General features: G+C 43.9%; 3 protein-coding genes across 5 annotated transcripts in view; all 3 read left to right on the top strand.

Annotated features, from left to right (window-relative positions):
• Positions 1-1872: 1872 nt before the first annotated feature.
• wbp11 (WW domain binding protein 11) lies at positions 1873-7583 on the top strand. Of its 2 annotated transcripts, none has more exons than XM_070923341.1 (12): positions 1873-1986; positions 2575-2661; positions 2790-2821; positions 2934-3027; positions 3298-3494; positions 3797-3930; positions 4053-4201; positions 4347-4583; positions 4915-5040; positions 5145-5426; positions 5556-5741; positions 6310-7583. In XM_070923341.1, the coding sequence occupies exons 2-12, from the start codon at positions 2598-2600 to the stop codon at positions 6996-6998; spliced, it is 2190 nt and encodes a 729-aa protein (XP_070779442.1). In that variant the 5' UTR covers positions 1873-1986; positions 2575-2597; the 3' UTR covers positions 6999-7583. The 2 variants fall into 2 exon arrangements, with proteins under 2 accessions (XP_070779442.1, XP_070779441.1); XM_070923340.1 differs by having other exon boundaries at positions 4053-4219.
• Positions 7584-8239: 656 nt separating this feature from the next.
• ddx47 (DEAD (Asp-Glu-Ala-Asp) box polypeptide 47) lies at positions 8240-13289 on the top strand. Of its 2 annotated transcripts, XM_070923322.1 has the most exons (13): positions 8240-8371; positions 8592-8685; positions 9208-9396; positions 9477-9548; positions 9956-10074; positions 10215-10286; positions 10468-10584; positions 10714-10860; positions 12109-12246; positions 12343-12413; positions 12650-12779; positions 12929-13064; positions 13110-13289. In XM_070923322.1, the coding sequence occupies exons 1-13, from the start codon at positions 8240-8242 to the stop codon at positions 13127-13129; spliced, it is 1437 nt and encodes a 478-aa protein (XP_070779423.1). In that variant the 3' UTR covers positions 13130-13289. The 2 variants fall into 2 exon arrangements, with proteins under 2 accessions (XP_070779423.1, XP_070779422.1); XM_070923321.1 differs by having other exon boundaries at positions 12929-13289.
• Positions 13290-14123: 834 nt separating this feature from the next.
• LOC139299747 (myosin-10-like) overlaps positions 14124-27586 on the top strand; it is a 50953-nt gene continuing 37490 nt past the window's right edge. The window contains exons 1-3 of the mRNA XM_070922634.1: positions 14124-14158; positions 15385-15762; positions 21709-21865. Of these exons, the coding sequence (XP_070778735.1) occupies positions 15418-15762; positions 21709-21865 (502 nt within the window). The 5' untranslated portion in view covers positions 14124-14158; positions 15385-15417. The remainder of the gene's footprint in view (positions 14159-15384; positions 15763-21708; positions 21866-27586) is intronic.

Raw genomic sequence — 27586 nt, 5'->3', positions numbered from 1 at the left:
CAGATATGCTACTGTTTGGAATTAACACCCGCTGATCTGTGAAGGTGAATCTTTTAAACCTGTGTGAGGAGGCGTGTTTTTGCATGCTTCTGTCTGTCTGCCAGCTGGTGTGTGAGGTTGGAGAGATGGCAGCGGTTGAGGTGTTTTCTGTTGGGTGTGGCTTTGTCAGTCATAAGGAGGGAGTTTTTGTGGTTTACGGTAGAAATGTCAGTGGTTCTCTCATGAAAAATGTTTGAGGGTCATCTTTCATTACATATGTCAACATCCCTTGATGTGTGCCTGAGGTTAAAAAAGTCCATCGTGGCAAATGTCATTTAAACATCAACCACTGATCTGCTCTAGATTCTGTCCAAAGGGCTTATGTAAACATTTTGCACTCTCCCAGAGGTTTCATTGGATTTTATAAACAACAACTGGTGAGTAATTTCTTAGAATGTAGTGTCAAACCTGTTTGACTTCTTCTCACACGGAACAAGGAAATGTGGCCTATTTTCCTGCAAAATGACTAAATGTATGCTGTATACAAAATACAGCTGCACAAATGGACTAGGTGGGTATTATTTTTGTTCCTTTCACAAAACTGGTTAACCCATTGGTTAATCCCTCCCTGGTGTGTTTGGACAACTGACACCGTCAGTGATGCTGCAAAACTTCAGGTGTTGTTTTTGGAGCCTCATCATGAAGCACTTTTGTATTTATAAAGTAAGTACAACAGTGCTCCGCTGACACTCAGGTCTTTACACACAATGTGGAAGCGTCTCTCAGAAATGTCCACTCCCCTGTTCCATATCATACCAGAAAAACACATCACATTTAAGAAATACATCTGCAAATGCATCTTCACAGTAATTTGACAAAAAGGGGCAGTAATAAATAAATATATATGCGAAAAAGATAAATAAACAGGTAGATTGAGTTTTACACACCTGTGCTGTGGCTGGATGTACATGGACCAAACAAATGCAGGCAAATCTAGAGTGCGCACACACATTTTTAGACATACAACAAGGTCCACTAACCTGATGGAGAGATGCTGATGTTCACTTGCTTTAAAAAAGCAACTCTTCGATCATTACCACCTCAGACTGCAGGCAGTGGAAAAGGTCACTCGGCTGTAGCCACACATTTATAATTAATTGCCTTCAGTGATGTGGAAAAGGAAGAAAAGAAAGGAAAAATAGCGACATCTGGTGGCCATAAATAACTGGCTCTACACTGTAAGCAACCTCTTTCTTTATATAATGATAAAAATGATGAAGACCAAAATATTCATATGTCTTACACTGGTCTGTAAGTGGCCACAAGGAAGTCACAGTTTAGAACTAAAAGTACGTACGAAATATAAAAATAAGAAATAGAGAATAAAAAATATACACATTTACAATATTTAAGTGAAAAATAAAGTAAAAAACAAAACAAAACAAAAAAAACATAAAATAACATTATATACGTATGTATTTTTGTATTTAATATTATGTAGGTTGACCTGACTCTCCTTCTCCTTCTTGTTAATCAGAAAATAAATGTTTAATAAATGTTTCATGATGACTCTTCTCACTCTCGATGCTTGAGGAGTGCGGTTGTAGTTACTCATTGTGACCTCTAGAGGGCAGAAACACCTTCACGGGCACCTTCACGAGCATCAAGTCAGACCATTGCACCATAATTGCCATTTATATAAATAAAGTACTCAGTGATGGACATATAATCAATGAAGATCTAAAATACCAATATTTTTTTTTTATTCTCATTGCTCATTGCTCGCAGCGTATCACGAGCCAGTAACTGTTTTGATGACGTCAAATTAACCTATTTCCGGTCCTGCTCGCTCGCGGCAGTAAACATGGCGAACGGCGCTGTGTGCATTCAGTCCTGAAGGCTTTGGATTTCTCTTTCAGAGTTCAAACAATACGTTTTACTTTACATTTGGTACCCAGAGGTGCTCGTGTGGGGCGCTGTGCTCTACAGGTTTAACTTGAATAAAAGGTAAAGTCAAGTTTTAGCCTCCTGTGCTGCTGCCGATGCTAACGCGGCCCTAGCTACAAGTGCAAGCTAACGTTACCGGCTAACTTGCCAGCCAATGCTGCATGACTGCATGACTGCATGAGATTTAGATATCTATCACCGGGAATTTTACTGACTGTATGCTGTTTGCTAGCCACGTAAAACACCCACAGTGTTTTATTACGCTGTATCTAACAGAGAGATGCTGATGGTCGACTTAGCTTGTACAGTAGTCATGCGTCAACTTTATGTTAACTTGATAGCTAACAGAGGCTAACGGTTAAACTCAACAAGGCGTGCAGTGTTTATTTTTCCAATAAGGCTTATATTTCCAGATAGCTATAATTTTACTAATAACGCTACTAAGATATCAATTGTACGTATCAACAGTTAACGAGTAACGTTATTGTTAGCAGTAGCAGAGTTAACTAAATGGAACGACCATCCTCAAAGATGCTCCATCTACCAGGGACATCCTCGAAGTGATTGAGAAGTTGTGCATAGCTTTTCAGCGGGTACCCATGCTGTCATTTCACCGATCATCACTGCTGGGATTTTAATACTTTGCAGGGTGAAGGAGACGCACCGGCACCATGGGGCGACGTTCAACCTCCTCCACCAAGAGTGGGAAGTTTATGAACCCCACCGACCAGGCCAGTAAGTACCGAGCATAACCAAGAGCTGGTTCCTCTGGCACCGCCTTTCTGGATAACACCTGAAGAATTGTCAATCTGTTCTTGGCAGAATGATAACTAGTGTACACTTGTTCTCTACCTTCCTTACAGGAAAGGAGGCCAGGAAAAGGGAGTTAAAGAAGGTACTCGTGGTCTTGACACAGAAGAGTCACGTTTAATGTACTCTTTCACCTTAAATACAACAGTAATGTCATTGTGTTGATAACAGCTGCATTTGTCAATACTCCTTCATAGAACAAGAAGCAGAGGATGATGGTGAGAGCAGCGGTGCTGAAGATGAAGGACCCCAGACAGATCATCAGAGATATGGAGAAGCTGGATGAGATGGGTGAGGGGGGCTGAATGTGTGTGTTGCTGTTGAAGAATGGGTCTAAAGGCTGTACATATGCTTACTGGCCGTAGTTATCTTAGTGTGAAATTAGAAGGATTTTCTCATTTTTAAAGGGATGCTCACATAGTTGTAGGATTCAAGGCTTTTGGACTATTTCATCACTCATTTATCTATTGAAAAAAAATATGATTTTTTTTATATTTCACACATAATTTGCTGCATTTGCTCTAAAATAAAAATCAAGCTTTTCTGTAACACCTTCAACAGAGTTCAACCCTGTCCAGCAGCCCCTGCTGAATGAGAAAGTGTTAAGGGACAAGAGGAAGAAGCTGCGAGAGACTTTTGAGCGCATCGTCCGTCTGTACGAGAGAGAGAATCCCGACACCTACAAGGAGCTACGTAAACTGGAACTGGATTATGAGACCAAACGAGGGCAGCTGGCTCTCTATTTTGACTCGGTCAAGGTGTGCCGTCATTAATGTTTGAATGAGAGGATGTCATATGTACTTTCATAAAAGATGTGAAAGTGACTTTGGTTACAGGCATTTCATTCTTAACACTAAGATTTGAATCAATCTTGACTTTGGGGTTGAAGTATTGGCATTATTTATTGGGAAGCACCAGCATATTTGTCTCTTAAGTTTCATTTGCTGAAATCTGTACACAGTATGTTGAGCATTAACACTTAATGTTGTCGTTCCTTCACACTACTTAGGCTTTGTGAGGACTCTGTTTACTATTATGTGTATCATGTCCTCTTTTTCAGAATGCCGAGTCAGTGGAGGTTGACAGTATCCCTTTACCAGATATGCCTCACGCCCCCTCCAATATCCACATCCAGGACATCCCACTACCAGGGGCTCAGCCTCCCTCCATACTGAAGAAGAACTCTTCTTTTGGGTAGGCATTAACCTGTGTATGTGTAAAGGGTTCTGTAGGTCAACTCGGTATGTGATGCTGCTGAGTGTTGTTGTGCCAGCTCATCCTTTTTTGAGGATGTTCTGTTTTTATGGATCTCTCAGTAAAGGACCTCTGTCGTCATCCTCTGGACCGGTTTTGGCAACAGTGCCAGGCGTGCCCCGTTTACCTCCAGGGAAGAAGCCCCCTGGACCCCCACCTGGACCCCCACCTCCACAGGTCCTGGCGCTGTACGGCATTCCTGCTCGACGAGGTTACGGCACAGACATGGGTAACACGCAAACTGTTCCCTAACATTTCAAAATGATCATTTTCCTTTAATAATAATAATTTCATAGCTGGGTTGCTGTTCACCTTTCTGCTTGTTGCCCTTACTGTTATTCTTTTTTCCTGAACAGAGCCTACCATTCCCGGTTTTGAAAAAGATTCTGCCATGGAGTTGGGAAGAGATCGGGACAGTGGCAGTGATAGCGACAGAGATCGGGATGATGTGGACGACGACGAAAGCGACTCTGAGGAGGACAGTGAAGAAGAGAGAGACGACGGGGGAGACGGTGACCAGAGAATGAGTGTGGACAGGCAGGATGATGAGAGGGAAAGAGAGGAGGATAGAGACAGAAACGAAAGACATGCTGGTGAGTGTTTTTACACGTTGTCATCTTAAAACAGTTTACTTCACTTTATTTATGTACGAGTGGTTTTTGTTCTTTTTTTTCATATTACAGAATTATTTTGGATTTATTGATAATGAAGCAGAATTATCACAGCAGTCTTAAGAAACCTGCATGTCCTTTTCCCAAACACTCAGTTGTACTTTGGGTTATTACAGAGAATTGTTATTTGGCGAAAGCACCAAAGGCGATACATGTTTTGTGGGTGAAAACTGATGGGGTGGCACCGATTAGAATTTGTGTTCTTACATTAATGTATTCTTTTGATAAATGTGCTAATGTCTCACTACTTTAGGTCGCATTGTACGTTTTGCGGACGTGCCTGCAGAGGCACCCCGAGAAGGAAAGAGGAAGAAAAAGAGGATGGTGAAGAGGACCAAGGCCATTACCCCCCTGCAGGCCATGATGTTGAGGATGGCAGGTACTGTAGTGTACTGTAGTGTACTGGATACTGCATACTTACTAAGCTAGTACACCTCTATTTCTTTTGCTGATGACATGGTGGGGTCTTTTTTTTTTCTTCAGGTCAGTCAGTTCCTGAAGAGGAAGAGGAAGAAGAGGTAGAGGAGGAATACACAGATGAATCAGACAGCTCAGACATCGAGGACAGGGGACCTCCGGGGGACAACCAGCCCCACCTTATGGCCAATCAGCGTCTACCCCCTCCTGCTGGGCCAGTGGGACAGCAAGGGCCTCCACACTTGCAAGGTCCCCCAATGGCTGGGCCTCCTCCTCTGGGTCCACCCCCAGCTCCTCCAATGAGGCCTCCTGGTCCACCCTCTGGCCCGCCTCCTGGCCCACCACCAGGTTAGTGAAAACATTTATTAGCTGGAGTACTATGCTCCAAGTCTCTGAACCTGCTGTTGTAAGGATGTGCTGGTTGTGCTCATTATTGTACACTCTGCACCATGTAGATGACTATTCTGTTATCTTCAGGTGCTCCTCCGTTCTTGAGGCCTCCTGGTATACCTGGAGGCATGAGGGGTCCAATGCCTCGTCTTCTGCCTCCTGGACCTCCACCAGGTCGGCCCCCAGGCCCTCCACCAGGCCCCCCTCCTGGCCTACCACCAGGCCCCCCACCACGAGGACCCCCTCCCAGACTACCACCCCCAGCACCACCAGGTAGGCATATGGGAACATACAGTGTATGATGGCACACGTCTGTGTGTGTGCATGCACTAGGGCTGCCCCCAACCGAAGATTTTCCTAGTCAACTAGTAGTCGTTAGTTGGATCGGACTGATTTTCAGCTGCAGACTCTGACGGGGTGTTCTACTGGTGGACTTCCCAGCAGCTGTGTTTAAATCCGGGCCCTCATCCTTTTGTTCCGGTCCTAACAACACGGCACAGCTCCCAAATGGAGTTTAAGTTGTTTGGGTTTTTTTCCTCATCGACTCGTTGGTCGACTATTCGGGGGGGCAGCACATATGTGTAGTACTTTCAAGCAAAAGCTAAACTGTGTGTGTATATACTGTATATATCCTCGTGTGTGTGCATGAACACATGCTGAGCAAACATGACATAATTCTATGTCAAATGGCATTGCTATTGTAAAATGTGTAAACATTTAAAATGCCATTGCTGCAAACTAAGGCAGTAAAAATAGACTCTTGTACACCATCAAATATATGTAAGCATACTTTAGGTTTACGTTTCTCATCAAAATACATCCATCTTGTTCATTTTTACAGGTATCCCACCTCCTCCCCCAAGAGCAGGAGGGCCCCCGCGTCCACTTGCCCCACCACTCTCCCTCTTTCCTCCACCTCTCAACTCAAACGTGCTCAGTGCTCCTCCCAGCATTGTCCAGCGACAAAAGGGCTCAGGTTCCAACCAGGATGGTCCACAGAGCAACATGCCACCCCCTCCCATGCCCATGCGACCGGGTGTCATGCAGATGCCTCCTCCTCCAGGGACAGCTGCCGCACCCACAGGCGCCAATCCTGGCAGCAACCCCGCCAGCCACCACCACGCAGCCACCATCGAAAAGCGACCCAACATTACCTCTGTCGCAGCAGCTGGAGGCAGCCTGGCAGCGGGTGCCGGCTCTGGTGGGGCCACCATCTCTGCCAAACCTCAGATTATCAATCCAAAGGCGGAGGTCACCCGCTTTGTGCCCACTGCACTGAGGGTGCGTAGGGACAAGAGCGGAGCAATGCCCGGGGCAGCAGCTGGGCCTCTGGAGAAAGCAGGGGGTGGTGTTGGAGGAAGGAGGGGAGATGAAGGCATGGGAGGTGGACAGGGGCAGAAACTGCAGGCAACCGCTGCTCAGATGGGATTGGCCAACCCAGCCCACATGGCGGCTGTGTCTCAGACCAACATGAAGACTAAGGACCAGGTGTATGAAGCCTTTATGAGGGAGATGGAGGGACTTCTCTGAGACTCGAGGGGGCATTGGATGTTCAGTGTGGCGCTCTGAGCAAAAGGAGTGCATTTGTTTTATGTGTTCTCTGTGCAGCGTTATAGAGGTAGCTGTCTTCAAGTCTAGATCAGTTTCTCTTTAGCAAACCAAGGAAAGGCTGCTTCACTCTCAGAACTGGTCTTAGCAAGTCTCATCTTCATTTGATCTGGACTATTTGTTGTATCAAAGAGAATATGAATGTGATGTACGAAAGAAATCTGATTATATATATAATTTGAAACATCTAGATTGGTTATTTTCCTCAGCAACTCATAAAAACAACACTATTCTCTGCACTGAAAACAGACTTCCAAGTGCTTTTTTGTCCTCCAGTATGTTGTTGTAGTTTGTTTTTTTTCTTTCCTACAACTATGGTTTTCCTCCAGCCAGCTATTTGTGATTTGCCATGACCAGAAAAAAAGCCTTTTGTATGATTTTATGACTGTTTATTTTATTGGTGATCTCCTAAACATGTAGGACACCAAAATAAAGGTGTGGAATGTTTGAGACATGTCTGAAACTGTTTGATCTGCAGCTAAATAAATACGTCAAAAACTGTTCTTACCTTGTGTTTCAGTGTGATGTAATAATAGACAATATAAACAACACAGATGAAATAAATATATAAATATCATAAGCATTTCAGGAAGCTTTATATTTGCTGAAGATGCTTTTTTATTTTTTTTAATTGATCATATTTCAAATGTTACAATTTTTTGTTCAAGGAAATATGTATTTCAGTTAATCACATTGAAAAATTATAACGTTAACATGTCAGATATGAAACAAGATTATCAAACAAAAAAGAACAGAGAATCAATACAGATAACACTGAAGTGTACGAGGGGGATGTAAACTTGAACATATACTGTACAACTTATTTATTTTTTAATTAAGTGTTTTTCCAATTATTTGAGGTCTTAATAGCTGTTTGTTGCTATCTTAGAAACAGTTATGATTTTCTCAAACCAACTAAATTACACACAGTATTTAATTTTAGTGACTTTAGTGAGTATTCGTCTTTTTTTTTTAGCTAGGTGTAAAGTCATCGGTGGTGGACATCTCCTGTTGCGGGTTTATACAATCTATGGTTTGACAGTCCGCGCTGATAAACAAGGACGTCTTAAAAACGACACATCCCGTCACGCATTGCGGCTTAAGCGTGAGCTCGTTTCCGCATCTGCGCATTGCGGAGCTGACGACACGTTGGGGCGACAAGCATGGCGGACGTTGAGGAAAGCGTGAAGCCAAACACAGATGAAGCACTCGACGGCTCGAGTAGTGATGATGGTGACCGTCACGTTAATAGCGGCGAAAATGTTGACGAGGCAGTGAAGACCTTCAAGGATCTGGTAGGTTTATCTCAGAGCGCCAAGACGAGATGTAACGTTAGCAACATAAACAAGCAGCAGCATAGCAGTTTGAGCTAGCTAAACAAAACCAGCCCCATCTGTGTTTTGATAAAATAAAATGTGCCTGCTATCTGACAACGCGGATTAAACCGTTGTAATTTGGTGGCAAATCATTGTCAGCAACGTACAGGTCTCTACCCGCCGTCTTTGCCGTCCACAGGGTGTGACTGAGGTGCTCTGTGAGGCTTGTGATCAGCTGGGATGGAAGAGTCCGACCAAGATTCAGGTGGAAGCTGTTCCCGTAGCCCTGCAAGGTGAGCGCTCACAGTAACCTGCCGCTGTGTTGTCTGTTACACTGAAAACCAGTGGGAAAAGTACTGCCTCCAAAATGTTACTGCAGGACACGTACGGAACTATTATAAGCTATATGTGGTTAAAGCCATCATGCAGCAGAATGAGCCCAGTCAGAATTATTATTATTATTATTATTATTGATTTAGTGACATTTAAGTGTAATTTTAATGTAGCTGGCTGTAGTGGATGTCATTCCACCCATTTATATACTGTTGGGTGGTTTAATTTACAGTGTAACAGTGCATTATGTTTATTTGGGATCGACAGTGTATAGGTTTTTTTTTTTTGTTTTTTCACAGTCGGAGGTTTTTCTTTATCCGATACAGTAGAATTAGAAAGGAAAATTAAATGGAAATTCTCAAGTAAAGTACAATTAGTCACAGAAGTACAGTACTTGGGTAAATGTACATTGTTACTTTCCTCTGCTGCTCAATACACATAACTTCTGTAACGTCCGTCTGCACCTTCTTCTCCTACTGCAGGGAAGGATGTTATTGGCCTGGCAGAGACGGGTTCAGGAAAGACGGGTGCTTTTGCTCTGCCCATCCTCCAGTCACTGCTGGGCTCCCCCCAGAGGCTTCATACCCTCGTCCTCACCCCCACCAGGGAGCTGGCGTTCCAGATCTCGGAGCAGTTTGAGGCCCTGGGCTCCAGCATTGGTGTTAAGTGTGGTACGTGTCCATTGAAAGGTTAAGTGGTTTGCAGTGATGCAGGTGACTTTTGTACCTAAAACATCTCATTTCTGTTGCAGCTGTCATAGTTGGAGGGATCGATATGATGTCCCAGTCCTTGGTGTTGGCTAAAAAACCTCACATTGTTATTGGTAAGACCATAAATCTGTCAGTTAATGGTCTTCTGCATGTGTGTGTGTGTGTATTTGCTTGTGCAGAACTAATCTTGTGATGGTTGTCTTAATTATAAATGCATCTTATTTGTAAATTTTTCAAATAATGTCCAATATTCAAGTTACCCACACTGTACTGTAAGTCCCTATTTAATCTGACCGACTCTCAAAGCAAGCACAAGTATCCATCTTTTGTATTAAAATGAACAATGTTGGGTCATTACTGGGCAAAACATCTACATTAACTTTTCACTTGGAGTATTGATCACCCATATCTCAAGCATCAAATTGATGATTGTTATTTTCCAGTCATTTCAATATTCAGCAGTTTAAACAACTGATACATTTAGCATGAATGTGATGAAGTGAATCAAATGTGTTTACAGCCACGCCTGGTCGGTTGATAGACCACATGGAGAACACAAAGGGCTTCTCCCTACGAGCTCTGAAGTTCCTGGTCATGGACGAAGCCGACAGAATCCTCAACATGGACTTTGAGACTGAGGTGGGTAATCGGAAACAGTGGAACAGTTCCCTCATTTTGTAATGTCTCTTTATTTGATATGAAGAAACGAAATCGTGAATCAGAAGCAATGACTCCACTGACACTGTGAGGCATTGAGTACATTTTCTTTCCTTCCCCAGGTGGATAAAATCTTGAAGGTGATTCCCCGAGAGAGACGCACCTTCTTGTTCTCTGCCACCATGACCAAAAAGGTAGACAAAGGCTTTTAATCGGGCCTATTTGACGCAGCATGTGAGCCGTAGTGTTTATAGCCTTGCTTTGTTCTGTGTTACTGGTTGCTATTGCTGCAGGTTTACCAGGAAAGCTGACACCAGAGCAATACACCACTTGTAGAGCATGTTTTTCACTGATGTGCTGTCACTTGGTTTACAGGTCCAGAAACTGCAGAGAGCAGCTCTGAAAGATCCTGTGAAGTGCGCGGTATCCACCAAATACTCTACAGTAGACAAGCTGCAGCAATACTACGTCTTCATACCATCAAAGTACAAGGTGGGCCACACAGAAATGCATGTTCTCGTCCCATGTGTAGTGATACTGAAATCACTTTTGTAATGGTATTTTTATCAAGCATATTGGAGTTTGTAACACCGTTTTGTGCTTGTTTGTTTTTCGTGGCAGGACTGTTACCTGGTGTCCATCCTGAACGAGCTGGCCGGCAACTCCTTTATGATTTTCTGCAGCACGTGTAACAACGCCCAGCGGGTGGCGCTGTTGTTAAGGAACCTCGGCATCACTGCTATCCCTCTTCACGGCCAGATGAGTCAGGTAGAGCTTCAGAGGAACACACACACACACACACACAGTTCTCACCTCAGAGGCCATCTCTCACACTCACTCGCGCACTTCCTGGAATCCAGTTGGTCTTGTGATAATGTTAAGTACACTGAGCTGTAATGGTTTGATGACAGAGGGATCAGTGTTGCACAGGGTACCTATTTGAATGCTCCGTTTCTCTCTGTTCACACATACTTGATGAAACTGTTAAAACAGTTGCTGCCGCTGAGTTGTCTCTACTGACCAACACTGTCATTCATAAGGCCTGTCATTATAGTACAGTAGCCAACACTGGTGCAGAGCTGTCCACTGCTAGGCCTACATCACACAGTAAACAAAAAGAAGAGCTTTTCAGAGCTGAAAAGACTCTCAATTTCTGGTTCTTTTCTAGTTTTCTTAGTCCTCTATGATGGTAAACTGAGTATCTTTGGGGTTTAGACTGTTGATCACACCTAAGGAGACATTTTGTTTGATTATACCATGCACTCTGGGAACTTGAGACATTTTTTGCTGATAATTGGTTGAAAATGAAAATAATCATTAGTTGCAGCCCTACATTATTACACCGTTAGGAACAGCGTTCTTTAGTGCAGCCTGAAGACGTCGTTGTGGGAATTGATGGTGCCAAAATGTACAGTGTAATTTTTAGTTATTTGTTATTTGTCAAGTGAAATGCGCATGCTGTTTTCTTATTTTTTCTTACTTTTTTCCTTTAGTGTAATCCCCCCCCCCCAGGGAAGTATTTCTGATTCTGATAAACATCACCAGATCATTGTCTCCATCGTATTATTGCCAGTGTGTTTGTAGCAATTGTTCATTAACACTATCCACCACATTAGAGATCTTTACATCTTCTATCAGAAGATTCCTCTGTAGCCGCTGTGTGAATGTTATAATAGCTTTGGCGCCATTTGGGCTGGAAGAACAGCACCCTCTTCTGGTTTTGTGCCATACAGCAATACACATTCCCCCCCCCCACCAGATCTGACATGAAAGCCCAGAGACCGGTGTACATGCTGGTACAGCCAAACTATTCTGCATAGTTTTTGTTTGTTTATTGTACTTGGAATCACTACATAATCTTCAATGATACAATTATATACTGTAAATAGATGGACTCTCACATACTGTATTAGAGGAAACATTTCCGTCAGTGCTAAACGCTTCTCTGCAGAGTCTTTTTTGATGTCCGTTTAATGTCATATTCACTCTCTGGGTCTTCCTCCCTTTGTTGGTCAGAATAAACGCCTAGGAGCGCTAAACAAGTTCAAGTCCAAGTCTCGATCGGTGCTGCTGGCGACCGACGTGGCATCCAGAGGACTGGACATTCCTCACGTTGACTGCGTCATCAACTACGACATCCCCACTCACTCCAAGGTACCCTGGTGCTGATGTTCACGTTGCTGCTCTGTTTGATGATTTTGTCTGTTTGATTTGATTTGAGTGAATCTCTGGATCCGTCTGCCCTCACAGGACTACATACACAGAGTCGGACGAACAGCCAGAGCAGGACGGTCCGGGAAATCCATCACTTTTGTCACTCAGTAAGAAGCAGTTCTTACTGTTTCCTATTTGCTTACTGTTTCTCACTAGTCGCCACACTTCCTCTTTAATGTCTTGATATTTCATTCTGGCTTCATTATAACTGTTAGTACTATTCATATTAAACTCAGTCGTGTGCTTGTCTGCTGCCTTTTTTCTAACGCGTTGCTGTTTATGCTGTAAGTAAATAAGTGAAAAGGAGTTGACTGAAGTAAACTGACATTTTCTGTCATCTTAGATACGATGTAGAGCTTTTCCAGCGAATTGAAAGCCTGATTGGGAAGAAACTCCCCGCTTTCCCCACCCAGGAAGATGAAGTGATGATGTTGGTGGAGAGGGTGAGCGAGGCCCAGAGATTTGCCAGACTGGTAAGTCATGTTGACAGGATGATCACATTTTTAGATATTACCTCAAAAATGTTAAACCATGTTGCTGTGTGCAAAACGAGCTGCATAAACCATCTTTAGCCTTTCCTTTTAAACATGAAGTTGAGGGAAAAAAATGTCGTCTTTCTCAGGAAATGAAGGAGCAAGGCGAGAAAAGGAAAAGGCCCAGAGGAGGAGATGGAGAAGAGGATGACACGGAACAATCAAGCGGAGTGAGGAAGAAAGTGAGAGGAGGATCAGGAGGAGTACGAGGTGGTGGAGGTGGAGGTGGAGGTGGAGGTGGGGGAGGAGGGAAGAAGAGGGGTGGAGCAGCATGGAGGGGAGGACGCTGAAGCCTCTAACATTAACAGACTGAACATACCCACAACATACAATGCCTTTTTTTGTTTTTGATGTAAAACCATGTTTTTTATGTAATTACAGAAAACATGCTTTTCCCCTGCCCCTGTGAGATGTTTGCATTTGTAATAAAACGCCTCTGTAAAACCCAAATGATGTATGATTTAGGTGAGCATAGCATGCTGCTGTTGTCTCTTTCAGACACAAGAGGGAGGTGTCTCAGTTCGCAGCTGGGGAATGGGAATGATGACTTAATATATTACCTGTTTGAATGGGGTAAAGCTAGACAAGTCTTTCTTTAAAAAAAACTAGACTTTGGTTCTCCCTTTTTTTGTTTTCCCTTAAAGTCTACTTTGTTCAGAATGAAAACCTGTGAGATACCAGAAGGTCCCAGAAGAAGTTCTTTGTATTATAGGCAAGCAACAGTTGCAATATTTATCATTTTTCCATTGGTTTGCAGCAAATTGGGGGGTTGGTTCCTACCAGCCAATGATGGAGGAGGGGGGGGGGGCGCAAAGTGAGAGCCCAATTGTCTCCGGGCTGCATCTAGTGGGTGTGTACAGTACATAGATATTTGGGGGATAGATTTTTGTAAAAGCGTGCCACAGCATAAGGTCCAGAATAAATGCTCATCGATGTGTTTAGCCGTGACTTAAAATAGATCATGACGGACATCGGCACGCACAGCCCACATTTCTGCTCAGGTGAATCACCCCCACAGACTGGTCACAGCGCCGCGTATTGATCTGCATGGTCACTCTCTATGTGAACACGGTCCATCGTAGGCGGGAGCAGCAGCAGCGGCAGCAGCAGCGGCGGCATCAGCAGCGGTCAAGTCTGCTCGGTTTAGGAGGGGCCCCAGTGTAGAGACAGCCCTGTGCCTGTGGTGCATACCAAAAAGCCCAAATACATGCCTGCGTTGCATTTGCGTGTAGCAGCCAGTCGCATAGAGGGTCGCGTCAGGGGGATATCGGACTGCTCGGTGAACAGGATCTGACCGCTGCTTCGCTGACTAACACCAGGTGAGTTTCAGTGATTACTCGCCGCGAGGACGGGGAGTGGAGGGGGGGGGGGGCGCGTTGTGGATATTAGACCGTGAGTGTGGATGAACGGAGCAGCCCCCAGGACGGAGGATGGAGGTCTCTCTGGAAACTTAGTTTGACTGTAGTCATTATTAGTGAGTTAAGAGCCCACCTTACTGACCCTTTTGTCACTTAGATACATGTTAATGAGATAACACTGAAACTGCATAGGCTGCTATAAGGTTAACGTTATAGTTGAGTTAAGCTAGCTTTACGAGTACATATTTACTTAATTTTACTTTGTTCTTAGCTGCAGATACTCTTTTTTTCCCCCCTGACGCTAACGTTAATTGTTTTTGTTTATCTTAAAGGTCGTTTACACCGGCGATAACTGGACTTTTTAGCCAACGTCACCGTACGTTATTTATCATATGGCACATCCCGGTTACCTTTTTCAGCTACTTTAGCTAGCTGTGTCAGTTGTGCTGGTTTATTGACGCAGGTATCAATTAGCGTAATATTTGTAAACAGGACTTAAGCAGTGAGTTTCCCCCCTGCTGGTCTCCGTTCATTCTGTGCCTCTTTGGGGGACTTGCCAATGCGCAGTCATGGTATCTGTTGTATAACATCCGTCTGCATAGTTGTAAATATTATCTAGGCGACAGGGACATGTGTTACAGTGGATTATTTTTTTTATACTATAAGATTTCTAGGCGAAAAGGGGGACTAGACGTCGCTCCGTCCCGTTTGATCTGCGGTGAGAGCGGTGGAGCCTACGCAGTATGCGCATTATTATTGTGCAGACCCGTTCAGTGAGACCAGACCCACTCTGAAACCTGGTTTTTAAAATGTGCTCCAACTTTTAATTCGAGTCACAGTTCAGCAATAGTCATGCTCTGAACTGGTGACATATGGTGTCCCCTCTTCACTGTGTCCTTTGTATTACTCCGATTTGAGGGCAGATCTTTCAGTCATAAATCAGAATGATCTGTCTTGTTTATAATGTGATTTGTGTTACTGTGACTAAATATGTATAGTTAGAAATGGAAAGATGAATTACACAGAGTGCACAAAATGTTACAGTTAACAGTCACAATAAAGTGAAGTAGTTGTAGTGATCACAGAGGGTGAGACATAAAGGGCTATTAGAGAGGACACATGAGGTGTGGATTCTGTTTTGGACATTTTGTGTCCTACATATCAAGTCTAACCCCTGTCTGTTCTAGGTGGCCACATTGCTCTGATAAACCCCAGGTAAGATGTCTCATCGGAGTGGGCAAGAGGACCCGGAGCGGTACCTGTTTGTGGACCGGGCTGTGGTCTACAACCCAGCCACGCAGGCTGACTGGACGGCCAAGAAGCTGGTGTGGGTCCCTTCAGAGCGCCACGGCTTTGAAGCGGCCAGCATCCGGGAGGAGCGTGGCGAGGAGGTGCTGGTGGAGCTGGCCGAGAACGGTAAGAAGGTGGTGATCAACAAGGACGACATCCAGAAGATGAACCCGCCCAAGTTCAGCAAGGTGGAAGACATGGCCGAGCTCACCTGCCTGAACGAGGCGTCTGTGCTGCACAACCTGAAGGACCGCTACTACTCGGGACTCATATACGTGAGTAGACCTGGACCCTTCAAAGGTTGCCTGTGTTTTTCTGTAACATTATATACTTTCCACAGTGGGAAACGATTAACCTTAAAAGTCACAGATCCCGTGGTTCTCACAGCTGTAGATTGAATTTCACCCCTAGCTGTTGTAATTACGAAATGATGGGCAGTATTTCTGCTTAGCAGTCTGTCTTTTGCACTCTAATGTGAAAGTAAGATCTGATATTTATCTGTCTTTGTTTGGGGACAGAGAGGGCATTTATGCTGCAATGAATGAATCCTGACCACACACACACACACACACACACATATTTGCACACAGTATGAGTGACAGATCTCGCTAGTCTTTTAACCATTGCCAGACCTTTACCTCCACTGGATCTTCTCTCCTTAGTGCCTCTAGGTTGCAGATTGTTACCTCCCCCCATGGCTTCTCTCTCACCTCAGCCAAAAGCAGGCCTCTTCCATAAACACTACTGGTTTCAGTTTGTTTGTCCTGCCTGGTGCCCCTACTGGTGGGCCTTGTTTGATCACAGAGATGGCTTGACCTCCCTCTCTCGCTCTCTCTGGCAGTTCCACTGTGTAAAACTAAACACATTTTGCCCAGAATGAAGGGTAACAGGGAACGATTGTGTCACCTTGTGAACATTGGCACTACAATACCAATGTTCTTAAATGTATTCAGCTTATGGAGTATTTTGGAAAAGCTGGTATCTGTGGTCAAAAATGTAATGCAAATTTAAGTTTACCTGTGACACCATGGTCAGTTAAGTGATTTTATTGTCTAATCTCTTAATTATACGTCACCCCTCTGAATTTATCACAGCCAGTGTTTGTAGTGGTCTCTATCACAGCATTGCTACTGTCCCAATAATCCGATTTCACCACAGATGGAGCTGCTCTGTTAAGTTGTAGTTGTGATCTTGACCCATTTAGTGACATGTTTTCCAGGAATAGAATGTGGGTTGGTTATCACCTGAGAGACTCTGGTACAGGGACTGCAGGGGGGATTGTTGCACTTATAATTTATCCTCCTCACAAGACACAATAAACATCACCACTGACTCTCAGATGAAGTCTATCCCCTTTTGTATATTAACTCATTACTTTACATACGACTTTAAGTCATGTGGGTGTTTAGTCATATAGAGACAGTAGAGTAAGAAGTGAGCCCTTCAGTGAAGGTGATATTATCAGTTTCCCATATACCTTGAATTGACATGCTAGTTCCCCAGTTCCCTCCGAGGTTCCTCTTCATTTTCTCTCTCATACCATAGTGTCATTGTTTCTACTCATTCGTGGCTCAGAATTGGCTTTGGAGCTTGTTAATTTGCCCTGTGGCTAAAAGAAATTGAAAACATGTGTCTGACTGTGTTGGTTTTCGATCAGGAAGAGAATTTTCCCATTCAGCTCTCTCTTAGAAGAAGAAAGCCCCTCTATGTTCTAAACCTTTTCCAGTGTATTTGACTTACCCCCCAGAGCTCAGCAACATCCACTGCAGACATAATATAATGCCTCCCCCAGGCTGTGTTCTGAGTTGAGGTGGTTGGGAAGACTTCGATATCTGAATCATAGTGTGATCTGCAAGAGTGTGCTAAAAGTTTAGGGCCAGTCAACACCAGCGCTTTATTTAAATCTTTACCTTTTTGTAGGTTTGTTCTTTACTGGGCATGCATGCTGTAGTCCATAGCTCACTTCACTTTCAGATATTTAAGGGGCTCTTTCCTCTCTCTGCCTTTGTAATAAGACCAAATGACAGACATACTCTTAAAATAGAAACAGGTAAGCTCGTTAATTTGAACCGAGATCCATCAAAAAACTATAACAAAGAGATACATCACTGTACACAATACTGTAATAATCCAGGTTTGTTGCGCTGTTGTGTAATTTGCTTTTGTCCTCCATTGTTGAATGTTTGAAAATGCAAGTGAATGTGGTGGTGTACGGCCCACAAATTTAATTTTCAAAGTCAGACTCCTGCACCTGTCAAACTAGACAAGTCAATGGCACTGATCACACATACATATTAAGGTCATCATAAACAAAAATCAAACTCATTGCCACTTAAACATCCAGCAGCATCTTAATAATATTGGCATTAAGTGTCAATCAATCAATCGTCCTCTTTCTCTTTCTGCCTATATTGTTTCTGTGGATTGCAGTCACACACCTTTACTGGCCAGCAACTGAAACCTGAAGGCCACCACTGCATTTCTATGAGTGATTCATCTATCCTACGCTGGCCCCTTCTGTCTGTCCTATGACGGCTCCATCCGTGTGAAGTCAGTCAGCCTGTTGAGCCAACTCATTTATTGTAGCAGCTTGCTATCTGTGAGGCGGTGAGTCACAGGCTAACCGCAATGCTACACACTAGGCTACACCACACTAGCGGGGCTACAAGCAGGCCTTTGTGTCGTTAGATAAGCCTCAGCTGTCAGAAAGCCTCAGCATTCTTCCATGGCAAAAAGATTGTCCGTCCGTCTGTCTCCTGCCACCCACTCCAGCTCTGCTGCTGCTGCTCAGTGTCCGTCCTGTCTTCACCAACTCTGCTCCCTTTCCCACACTCTCTCTGATGCTCTCCTCTTCCCTGCGTCACTGGTCCTGAACAATAATGATATGGACTTTGTGTCTTTCTTCCTTGCATCTTGACCTCATCTTATTTCTTACATCCTTACTTTTTATGGCATTTTGAATATTTCTGTGATTCAAATGCTAGGTATATGCGAGCCAAACATGTCCCATTTTCCTACTCAAAACTTCTATTTTCTAATGCTGGATATGCTGTAGGGCAACAGGTAAAGCAGCATAGAAAAACTGCACAGTCATGCTGATAGTTTTTACTTGTTTGAGTTAAAGTCTCATGTGGTCTCTCTTTCTGCAGGACATTTACAGGGCCCTGATCTAACCTTTGACATTCTGTTTACTTTTCATGTCAGTGTGATTTTAACAAACAGAAGCATGACACTGCATTGTTAATAGAACTGCTGTATAAGTTTTAAGCCAATGGCCACCCCTTTCTAAAATTCAATGAGCAAGAATGTCCAACTTATTAAAGCTGGAGTGTCCTGCTGCTGTTGATGTGATTTGATACCATGCGTCTCAGTGTATTGATCATATTTCAGTAGTTCATAGTCTGAACCATTCGCAAGCTTTGTTATGAAATCACTAGAGTGAAGCGACGTCAAGGGAATGGTCAAGGTCTCCTATACTCCGCACAGATCAATGGCACCGAGGCTGCCTCTGCACCCAGAGTGCCCTCTCCAGCCTCTGCAATGGAGAAGGGCCCATCCACGCAGGCACGCTGCCTGACTGATCAGAGATGGCAGATGGGGTCGGCTGTTGTGTCTGCTGTTGCCTGTGTGTTGCTCAGCTGTTACTAGGCCACAGCATCCCCTCCCCTGGATCTGATTTCACAGTGGAAATATCACCTTCTCTTTCCTGGACCAGGCCAGACATGTTGGTTTGGCAGCCGGTGTTGAGTTAGCCGTTTGCTCTGCTAGCTGGCAACAGAAGGGGTAAATGTTGCGAAACTGCAATGATCCTGAAATATTTTTCACAATAATTCCTGAAGTGCAACAACAAGCATGCATAAAATGACTCCTTGCTTCTTTTTGATTTTGAGGCATTTTTGTTTAATGGGTCATAGAGATCGGGGGGGATTAATAAAGGACCACTGACTTTAACTATAAATAAAAGCCACAGTCAAATTCAACCAGTGTTGTTATTTTTAGAGAACAGATTATGTTTCCCAAGAAAACACTGATGCACCATTTCAACTCTGGTCAAAAAGAGTTTAACCAAATAAAACATGCATATGGAGACATGATGCCTCACATTACAATACCCCCCCGCCCATTGGACCCTTTAGCTTGCACGTTGAACCAACAGTCCAGGTATCTCTGTGCAGCCGCGCCAGCTGCCTCGGTGCTGCATGTTACAGAACCGAAGAGAACAGAACACACCCTCTATTTATAGCAGCTCCAGTTTCCAGATAAGGGGGAATTAATTTTTCATTAGCCTCGAAAAAGGAGAGTGGAGAGTTAGAATTTCAGCAGACCTCTCTCTGTGAGCGCTCTCCTCCCCTCAGGTTAGGAGCAATTTACAGGAAGGCTGAGAACACGGTTCACTGTGTGTTACACCTCAGCTTCTCAGCTGGATTGGACCTGAGGGAGCCCTGTCAGCTGGATCACTGCTCCACTCTTCCTTTCTGCTTACCTCTCTCTCCTTCCCCAACGTCTTTTTTCTACCTCTTTCTGCTTTCTTTTTCTGTATCAGCAGTACAGAGCATCAGTTGCTCAGTGCTGACTGAGGGCCCTAACTGGGCTGTTACGTAACGGCTACTGTCTGCTCTCTGGGGTCCCTTTGTGAACCTATGGCTGCTGAGTCACTCACGGCACGGCGCCTCACTCGGCCTTGGATGTAGTTTTAATTATGAAGCAGATGTCACGATGTCTGAGGCTCTGATATGAAAGGATCACTGTAGGACATAGTCTTTCTCTCTAGTCTTTGGTTATTGGCTGTTCTGTATTATGGTATGATGTCATTTATTGACCGCAGGAGTAACAGGAGAGGATAACAGAATCAACGGCTCTTGAAACAATTAAAGCTCTTTGAAACAGAGGCTCAGTCATTCATTACAGACTGCAGTCTGCAGAGAACATGTGCTTTTTTATGAACTCTTTATGAACATGACGGCCATGCTGGCAGCCAAAAGAAGAGAATAACATTTTACAGATCATAGATCTAATTTCCCTTTCCTGTACTCCTACCTTTTTTTGCCTCCTGTTTTGTAATGTAAGTGTTAAACGTCATCGTGGTCCCAGAAGGAGACAGCTCAAACAAACATGTCTGTCACCCTGACCTTGAAGCCAGCAGGGAGCCAGCTGCCTCTGATCTCTGGGGCCCCCAGCCAGATAGGCCTGACTACTTCCATCAAGCATGTGTGTGTGATATGTGTCTTTTTGTTGGTGGTTAAATCCACCTGTGATTGATTTATTTATTGGGCAATTACTCATTTATTACTAATTGACTCTTACCTCCAGTTTTAGTTCTACATTACTTCATTATCGTTATGACTCTATTTCACTCGTCTTAAAGATTTAAGGTCCATATATTTGTTACATTTCTTACAGTTGTTTGCATGTAACTGTAGTTAAGGTTCCCTTGGGTCAGCCCATCATGCCAGTGATGAAAGTCATTCTACTGGTAAGCAGCTCTTTCTCTGTGTTGCCTATAGGAGGAATTCAAAGCCCCTATAACATCTGCAGAATGAGAGAGAGCCCCACCAGGGCCTCTCACTCCTGGCTGCCTCGCTGCCTGGTCGATTCAGCCTACAGCATAGCTGAGAATCATTCATACCACCACACACTCTCTAGGGAGAGATCTTCGGGCTAATTACACAGCCAAATGCAACACCACAAGTCAGAAAGTAGGCTAAATGTTTGCAGCTCTAGCTACTTGCTGCAACATGAGTCTTTATGATATTTACACACTCTTTGTTCACATTGTGTAGTGCTTTGTTAGATTTGAAGACTCTTATTAGGACTCTCAGGGTCTTTTGTTGCTTCACAAGAGACAAGAGTCTGTTCAGTGTTTCATTTAGTCAGTCTGCCCTGTCTCTATCACTGTTTTGCATGCCCGCTACAATGACGTAAGCTCCTAAAAAGTGGGTAATGACAGATCTCGCTGCGCTGATAGAATGCAGGCTTGATGATTTAAAAAGCTAGAAACGTCCTTTTTGATGTAAAAAACATGTTTCTCTTTATGTCCACTTCCAATTCTGGCAGGCTAGTGAGTTTATTTTGCCTGTTTCAAGCAGGATTTTAAATATGTAGCTCATATGTTTTTATATTTCTTGAAAATATAGTGCTTCTTATGTTGAGCTGCAGCATCTCTTTGTTCCTTACTGTTTATTAATTTCCCATGTTTGTCTGTTTTGCATGTTTAATTACAGACATACTCTGGCCTGTTCTGTGTGGTTATCAACCCCTACAAGAACCTGCCCATCTATTCAGAGAACATCATTGAGATGTACAGAGGGAAGAAGAGGCACGAAATGCCTCCACACATCTATGCCATCTCTGAGTCGGCATACCGCTGCATGCTTCAAGGTATGACATGAAATCGACCTTTTATATTTCTTTTATGAAGCTCCTTACTGTCATTATTGGTCTTTATTGACAGGTTTATGAAAATATCCTGTGTCATGATCATCCATAGTGTGAATTGTAGTTTTTCACAATGCTACTTAATGGAGTTGTATTGTAATTTTTCAGTTGTCATCATCTCCAGGGAGACACAAACATATTTTGGCTTTCGATTGGCAAGCAAAATTGTGGATTCTGGTATCATTAGGTGCAGTTAAGCTGAAAACTGAGACGGGTCATCTTTCATGCAAGTGTGTTTGCATTTTGGTCTTGTTTGGCAGGGAGTTTAGCTCACTTGCAGGCAGCAGGGAGTTTGGCTGCATAGCCCAGGAGATTAGTATGTGAAGAAAGTGTGTAAAGTGTGTGAAAGGTCACAAGGTCAGAGAGGACGTGACATCACTGATTATGTCTGCTTTCATTGAGGGGGTCAAGTGGAAGATTGAACTATCTGGCAGGTTTTCCAGCTGTATCACCAGTGTCATGTGGTTCATTGGTAATAAGAGGCTGTTCAACACCGTCGTCAACACTGTAAACACTGGGCAAAGGATTTAGGATCGAAGTGCTAAGTTACATTGTTCATACTAAGCTTGTTCTCAATATTATTGGCTAGTGGTATGCTATACTTATGTAATGTTCTGGCTCTGTCTGACGTTATTTCTCCAAACCATGAACTGGTTCCTTTTTTGAACCACTGTAACTTTGTTTCCAAGCACACAAGTTCAAATTCAGACATAAGTTCAATCCATAGTGATGTCGTTGTAGGTTTGTGCTTTCATACATCTTTATTTTGCATTTGCTCCCGAAGCTTTTAAAGAACATTATAATGCAACTAAAAGGGACACTCTTCCTTGTGGATTTGTAATAATTCAGTGTGGTGGTCTCCATTACTGTCAGCAGAGATGGACAACAGCCTCTCTCTGTGTTTAAGATAAGAGAATCGTTCTGAAAGTGGCCAGGGGGAGACCTCTACGCTCCTAATAGCGTGGGTGGTGAGAGGTTTGCCTGCTTGAGCTGATGCCCTGTGACAAAAGGATTTATAGAGAAAGAGAGAGAGAGGTGAGACAGATGAGAAGGCAAAGAGAGAAAGCAGGTTCGCCCAGCGTCAGTCTTCAGGTTGTCAGTAATTGGACCTGCTGCACTGATCCTGTGGAGGTGTGTTCATCCTGCACTGCTAACCTGGTCCATGCCATGAACTGCAGCTGTTGCATACTCAAGATTTAAGCTTGTTTACTGTTTATATTTTAAGTCAAGTCACCCACCCTGATGAAGGCAACATAGCCCAAAATGTTTGAGGGAGTAAACTATATTGGAGAAGAGATGTGCAGTTTGGGACTGTGACCCACTTTGGGTCTAATTGTTTTTGAATCTCTGATGTAGAAGAACCGCTGTGATAAGCAGAACCTTTATCACAGTCTATCAGTGTTTAGACAGCCTTAGCCTCTCTGCTGTGTGCCATCACTGTCAAACCGTGAAACAACAGCATTAGTTTCTCCCTTTTGTTTCACTTGAATGTTGTTTCTCATCTAAAGGATTTGATTCTTTGAATAGCAGCAATAGCAATTTGTCAAATGTTTCCCTTGCCTTTTATTTTTTATTTGTCCCAACATATATCAGCCTTGATGTGACATTGTCACAGATTGTCTGGTTGACCTCTGCATCTGCATCTGCAGCTGTAAAGCTCCAGGGTTTGTGTGTGTGACTGATGTGCTGGAGGCTCCCTGTCATTACATGCCCTCAAGCTGTGTTCGGGGCTCTGCTCTCAGCAGGCTGGATCGCCACCCAGCTGAGACTTTGACTGGAGCCCTGGGCTGAGCAGAGCCAGAGCGTGGACCACATGTGACATGGTGCATCGATTTTCAAAGTTTGGTTAAGGACCTTAAAGCGTGTCTCATGTGAGATAAGATCTCCAAACTTCTGATGAACTACATTTGTTTTAAGTGTTATATGGGGCTAATGTTAAACAAACCTTCTTAAGTCACTCATTTTCTCCTGAATCATTGATTTCTTCCTGTTTGTATCCCCTTTATTGCACTCACCATATGTTCAACACACTAAATATAGCTTTACTCAGAACCACAGACCCACAAAGAATCACACACACACTCCTCCCATCCTGTTATCACTATGCGAGAGGCTTGTCTGGATATGGGACACCTCTCTAGTGCCACCATTCTTCTCTGTGTCGGCGGTGTTCATTCTTTCGGACTGCTGTCTGTCACGGGGTGGTGGTGGGGGGGCTGTGCTAAATTCTACAAGCTGAGTCATCGTCAAGTTGTCACAGTAGTCCGAGCAGCCCATTACCCGTTGCTGGGCTCCTGAGCAGGGGTGCGTCACCATGGATACCTGTGTGTGTAACTGTGTGTGTGACCAAAATAACCTTCCCCTGGGATCTCAAATAGAGGTGTCACTTGGTGAGCGACAGTATTTGAGCTGGCAGCAATGAGGGGCTTTTGTGTGCATTATTGACTGAATCTCCTTCAGTCTGTTTAATATGGCTACTGTCTAGTTCAGGGTGAGAAAGGCTGTGTCTTTTTACGCTCCAGAGCTATTGCAAACTATTTAGGATCTCCTGCTATTTTTTAATTGTTTTCTTTCTTCTATCAGTCACTAGAGCCGCTGGCCTCTCCCATTTCCACCCTTTCTCTGCTTTACTTACCAGTTTGTTCAGTCTTCTCTTTTCTTTCTTTCAACCAGAATGTTCTGGCTTGGACGACACTGAAGAGGAAAATTCCCCACATCCTTGAAGGCATTTTGGTCGCCTTTCACTTAACATGAAAAATACAAACCACAGCTCTGCTGGAAGCTTTGTGGTGGCGCAGTTTGCTTTGTTCCTTCCTTCTCCTCTTTTGATCAGGAAACACAAGAGGACAAGAGTGTGGAATGGCCACCTTCTCATCACTCCTCCACGTCAGGATGTAGCCAGGGTTGCCATGGTTAGGCCTCTGTTTAACTGACAACGTTGTGTCCCCATTTTTTCTTATTTCACCCCTCAACCAGTCGGACCACAAGGCTTAGTTTCTGGAGGATGAAGACAGATTAGACTTACACCCAGGTGGCAACTGCATTGTACAGTAGTGTTACTGCAGCTGAACTGACTCAAGAAACCACAGGGTCTAAACAGGGCTGGTCATTATTTTTTGAGGTGAATGCCACAGATAGCTCTGCATATACTACATACACTGTATAGCAGTAGGCCTCTTTTCATACAAACATCAATCAGTGTTCAATAATATGCATGCATGTGCTTTGCCAACAGGCAAGGCAACATTTAATAGCCAGAATGTGGTTTGCACCATGGCAAAGAGAGAATGGAAAAGCACATGTAAGAGAGATTTCGTTAGATTAGTGCCAGTCTTGCAACTCCACCCCATGGTCAAGGCTACGGCTGCTTCTATCACTTTGAAACAAATGTGATGGGGTGGAATCACTTGCAAAGTTGTGCACTTCCTGAAATTTGACACAACACAGATGGCACTGTAGGCACAGCATGTTCAGAAATGGCTGAACAAAGAGAAAGCAAAACCACTCCTTGGTGTTTTTATTTCTCACAGAATTTTCTGACATTGCTGCTTAAGTGCAACCAGGTATGTGGTTGTTAGAAGTGTGAGAAGGATGAATGACAAGTTTTGCAGGTGGTAAGTCACTTTTATACACAGCGTGCACACAGAAAACATAAACTATTCTATGTTTCAGGTGTAAAGCTTAAAACTGGGCTCTCACCAACATGTTCATGGTGCAGCATTTGCTTTTTTGTGCTTAATACCCCATTTACACCTGGCATCAACACGTGATCTGTATCTGGATATCCTGTCTGGATAAGGAAAAGTGTAAATGCACACAGAGTGCATTGTGATTGGAATGCAATTGGATCAGCCGGACCACATCTGTTAGTGGTCTTGCGTACGTTGTGATTGGATCCCAGCCAGGTATAAATGCTAGCGGTATAGTTCACCCTCCGAATTAAAAAGTTGCTCAACTCTGCCTCTTCCTGCTGGCAAAAGCCCCAAGTAGTGGCTGTAGCTAGAAAGTTTCCCCTTAATTAATGATGCCCATCCAAGACTTCGCTTCCCTTGACCTCAGAAGTCCACCCAACTAGTTTTCATATTGAGAACCGATCACAGTGGGGGCGGAATAAAGATAATGAGAACATTTATTAATAACAGGTATAAATTCAAATATTCATGGACTGGATTTCATTATCCAGATGATGTATCCAGATACAGATACAAGGTGAAAATGGGGCATAATAGATTGTGCGGAAACTACAAAAAAACTGACCAAAACTGGTAAACCAAAACCAAACTGAAATCGGTACTCACACAGGCAAAATAGTGGGTTTTAGACCAGGAAGAGGAGCCACATTAGGCTTTGATTGCTGCAGTGTGTGCACGCTGGCCTCCACTCAATACACTGGCACCTTTAGCTGGTCAACAGTATCAGTATCATTATGTCATTGGTTACTCACGGTATATTTATACTAGTTATATAGTTGTACTTAAATGTTTTGCGTTGATGAATTTATGGGGTACAAATTGCACTTACTCCCACAGTAACTTGCAAGGTCCTTCATCTGGTGTGGACATCATTAAACGAGACTTCTAAATGCAGTAAATATACTGTATTTGCTGCAGTCTGAGAACAAATTAGACCTTTCTAGTCTATTGTCTTCATTTAACCATTTAGAAAATAATACATACTGTAGGCAGTACTGCAGTGTTGGGAGCTATTTCACTAACCGTATTTTTTTCAGAAGAGACGAGCACTGTCAGACAAGCTATGGGACCCCTGGCAAACTGCGTCACAGAGCAGACACATTTACCTGCAGCAAAAGTCGTGTTTATGGTTGTAAATGACTAGAATTTTGCTAAATACATGCAGAGAGAGTTACATTCTATATTTAGTTTCCAGTAATCATGAGCAATCATGAGTCCTGCCTCACATGAACTGCAGGTACTCACTAGATATGAAATGTCTCTTATCCCTCAGAGCAGAGAGGGGGATATCGGAGGTAACACAACAGTCAGAGAAGTGGAGACTTGGAACACAGAGGCGAGAGGGAGGGCCATGCTGGGAGAGACGGGGGAGGGAATGTTGAAGGCCTAAATATTGAAGGGGAAAAGGGCTGAGCTAGGATAAAAGAGGGCAGAGGCGAGACCCTTACAGACACGATCAACAGGATTGGTAGTGGAGATTTAAGAATAAAGCGGAGACAGCAGAGAGGAAAGAAGGCAAAGAAGAGTGAAAAGCAGAGAATGAGAGAGTCAGGCAAAAGCAAGAGGGGGCAGAAGGGACAGCGTTATGGGGGAAACAGAGCAGAGGCTACAGGGGAAAGGCAGAGGGGGCGGCCAGCATTGTGCTTCACAATGGGGGCTTTGTGCAGTCTGAAGGGGGCTGGGACCAGGGTGCTGTGTGTGTGTATGTGGGTGCAGATGGGGAGGCCTGAGAGGCTACAGAGCTCTTCCCTGGGAAATGAGGCCTCTTGTTGGGGCAGTGAGGGCCGGATAGAAGAGCTGGTGGAGGGCACACCCAGGGCCTGAGTGACAAGACAGGTGTGGAGGGTCAATGGGAGTAAGGAGTGTGTGTGTGTGTGTGTGTGTGTGTGTGTGTGTGTGTGTGTGTGTGTGTGTGTGTGTGTTGTGTCGTGTCAGGGACTTTTCCCTAGTCTTCAAACAGATTGTCTGTATG

The sequence above is a fragment of the Enoplosus armatus genome, chromosome 17, assembly GCF_043641665.1.
Source record: "Enoplosus armatus isolate fEnoArm2 chromosome 17, fEnoArm2.hap1, whole genome shotgun sequence".
In the NCBI taxonomy this organism is placed as follows: Eukaryota; Metazoa; Chordata; class Actinopteri; order Centrarchiformes; family Enoplosidae; genus Enoplosus; species Enoplosus armatus.
Note: the sequence above shows the minus strand (reverse complement) of the source record. Positions and strands in the feature narration are given on the sequence as shown.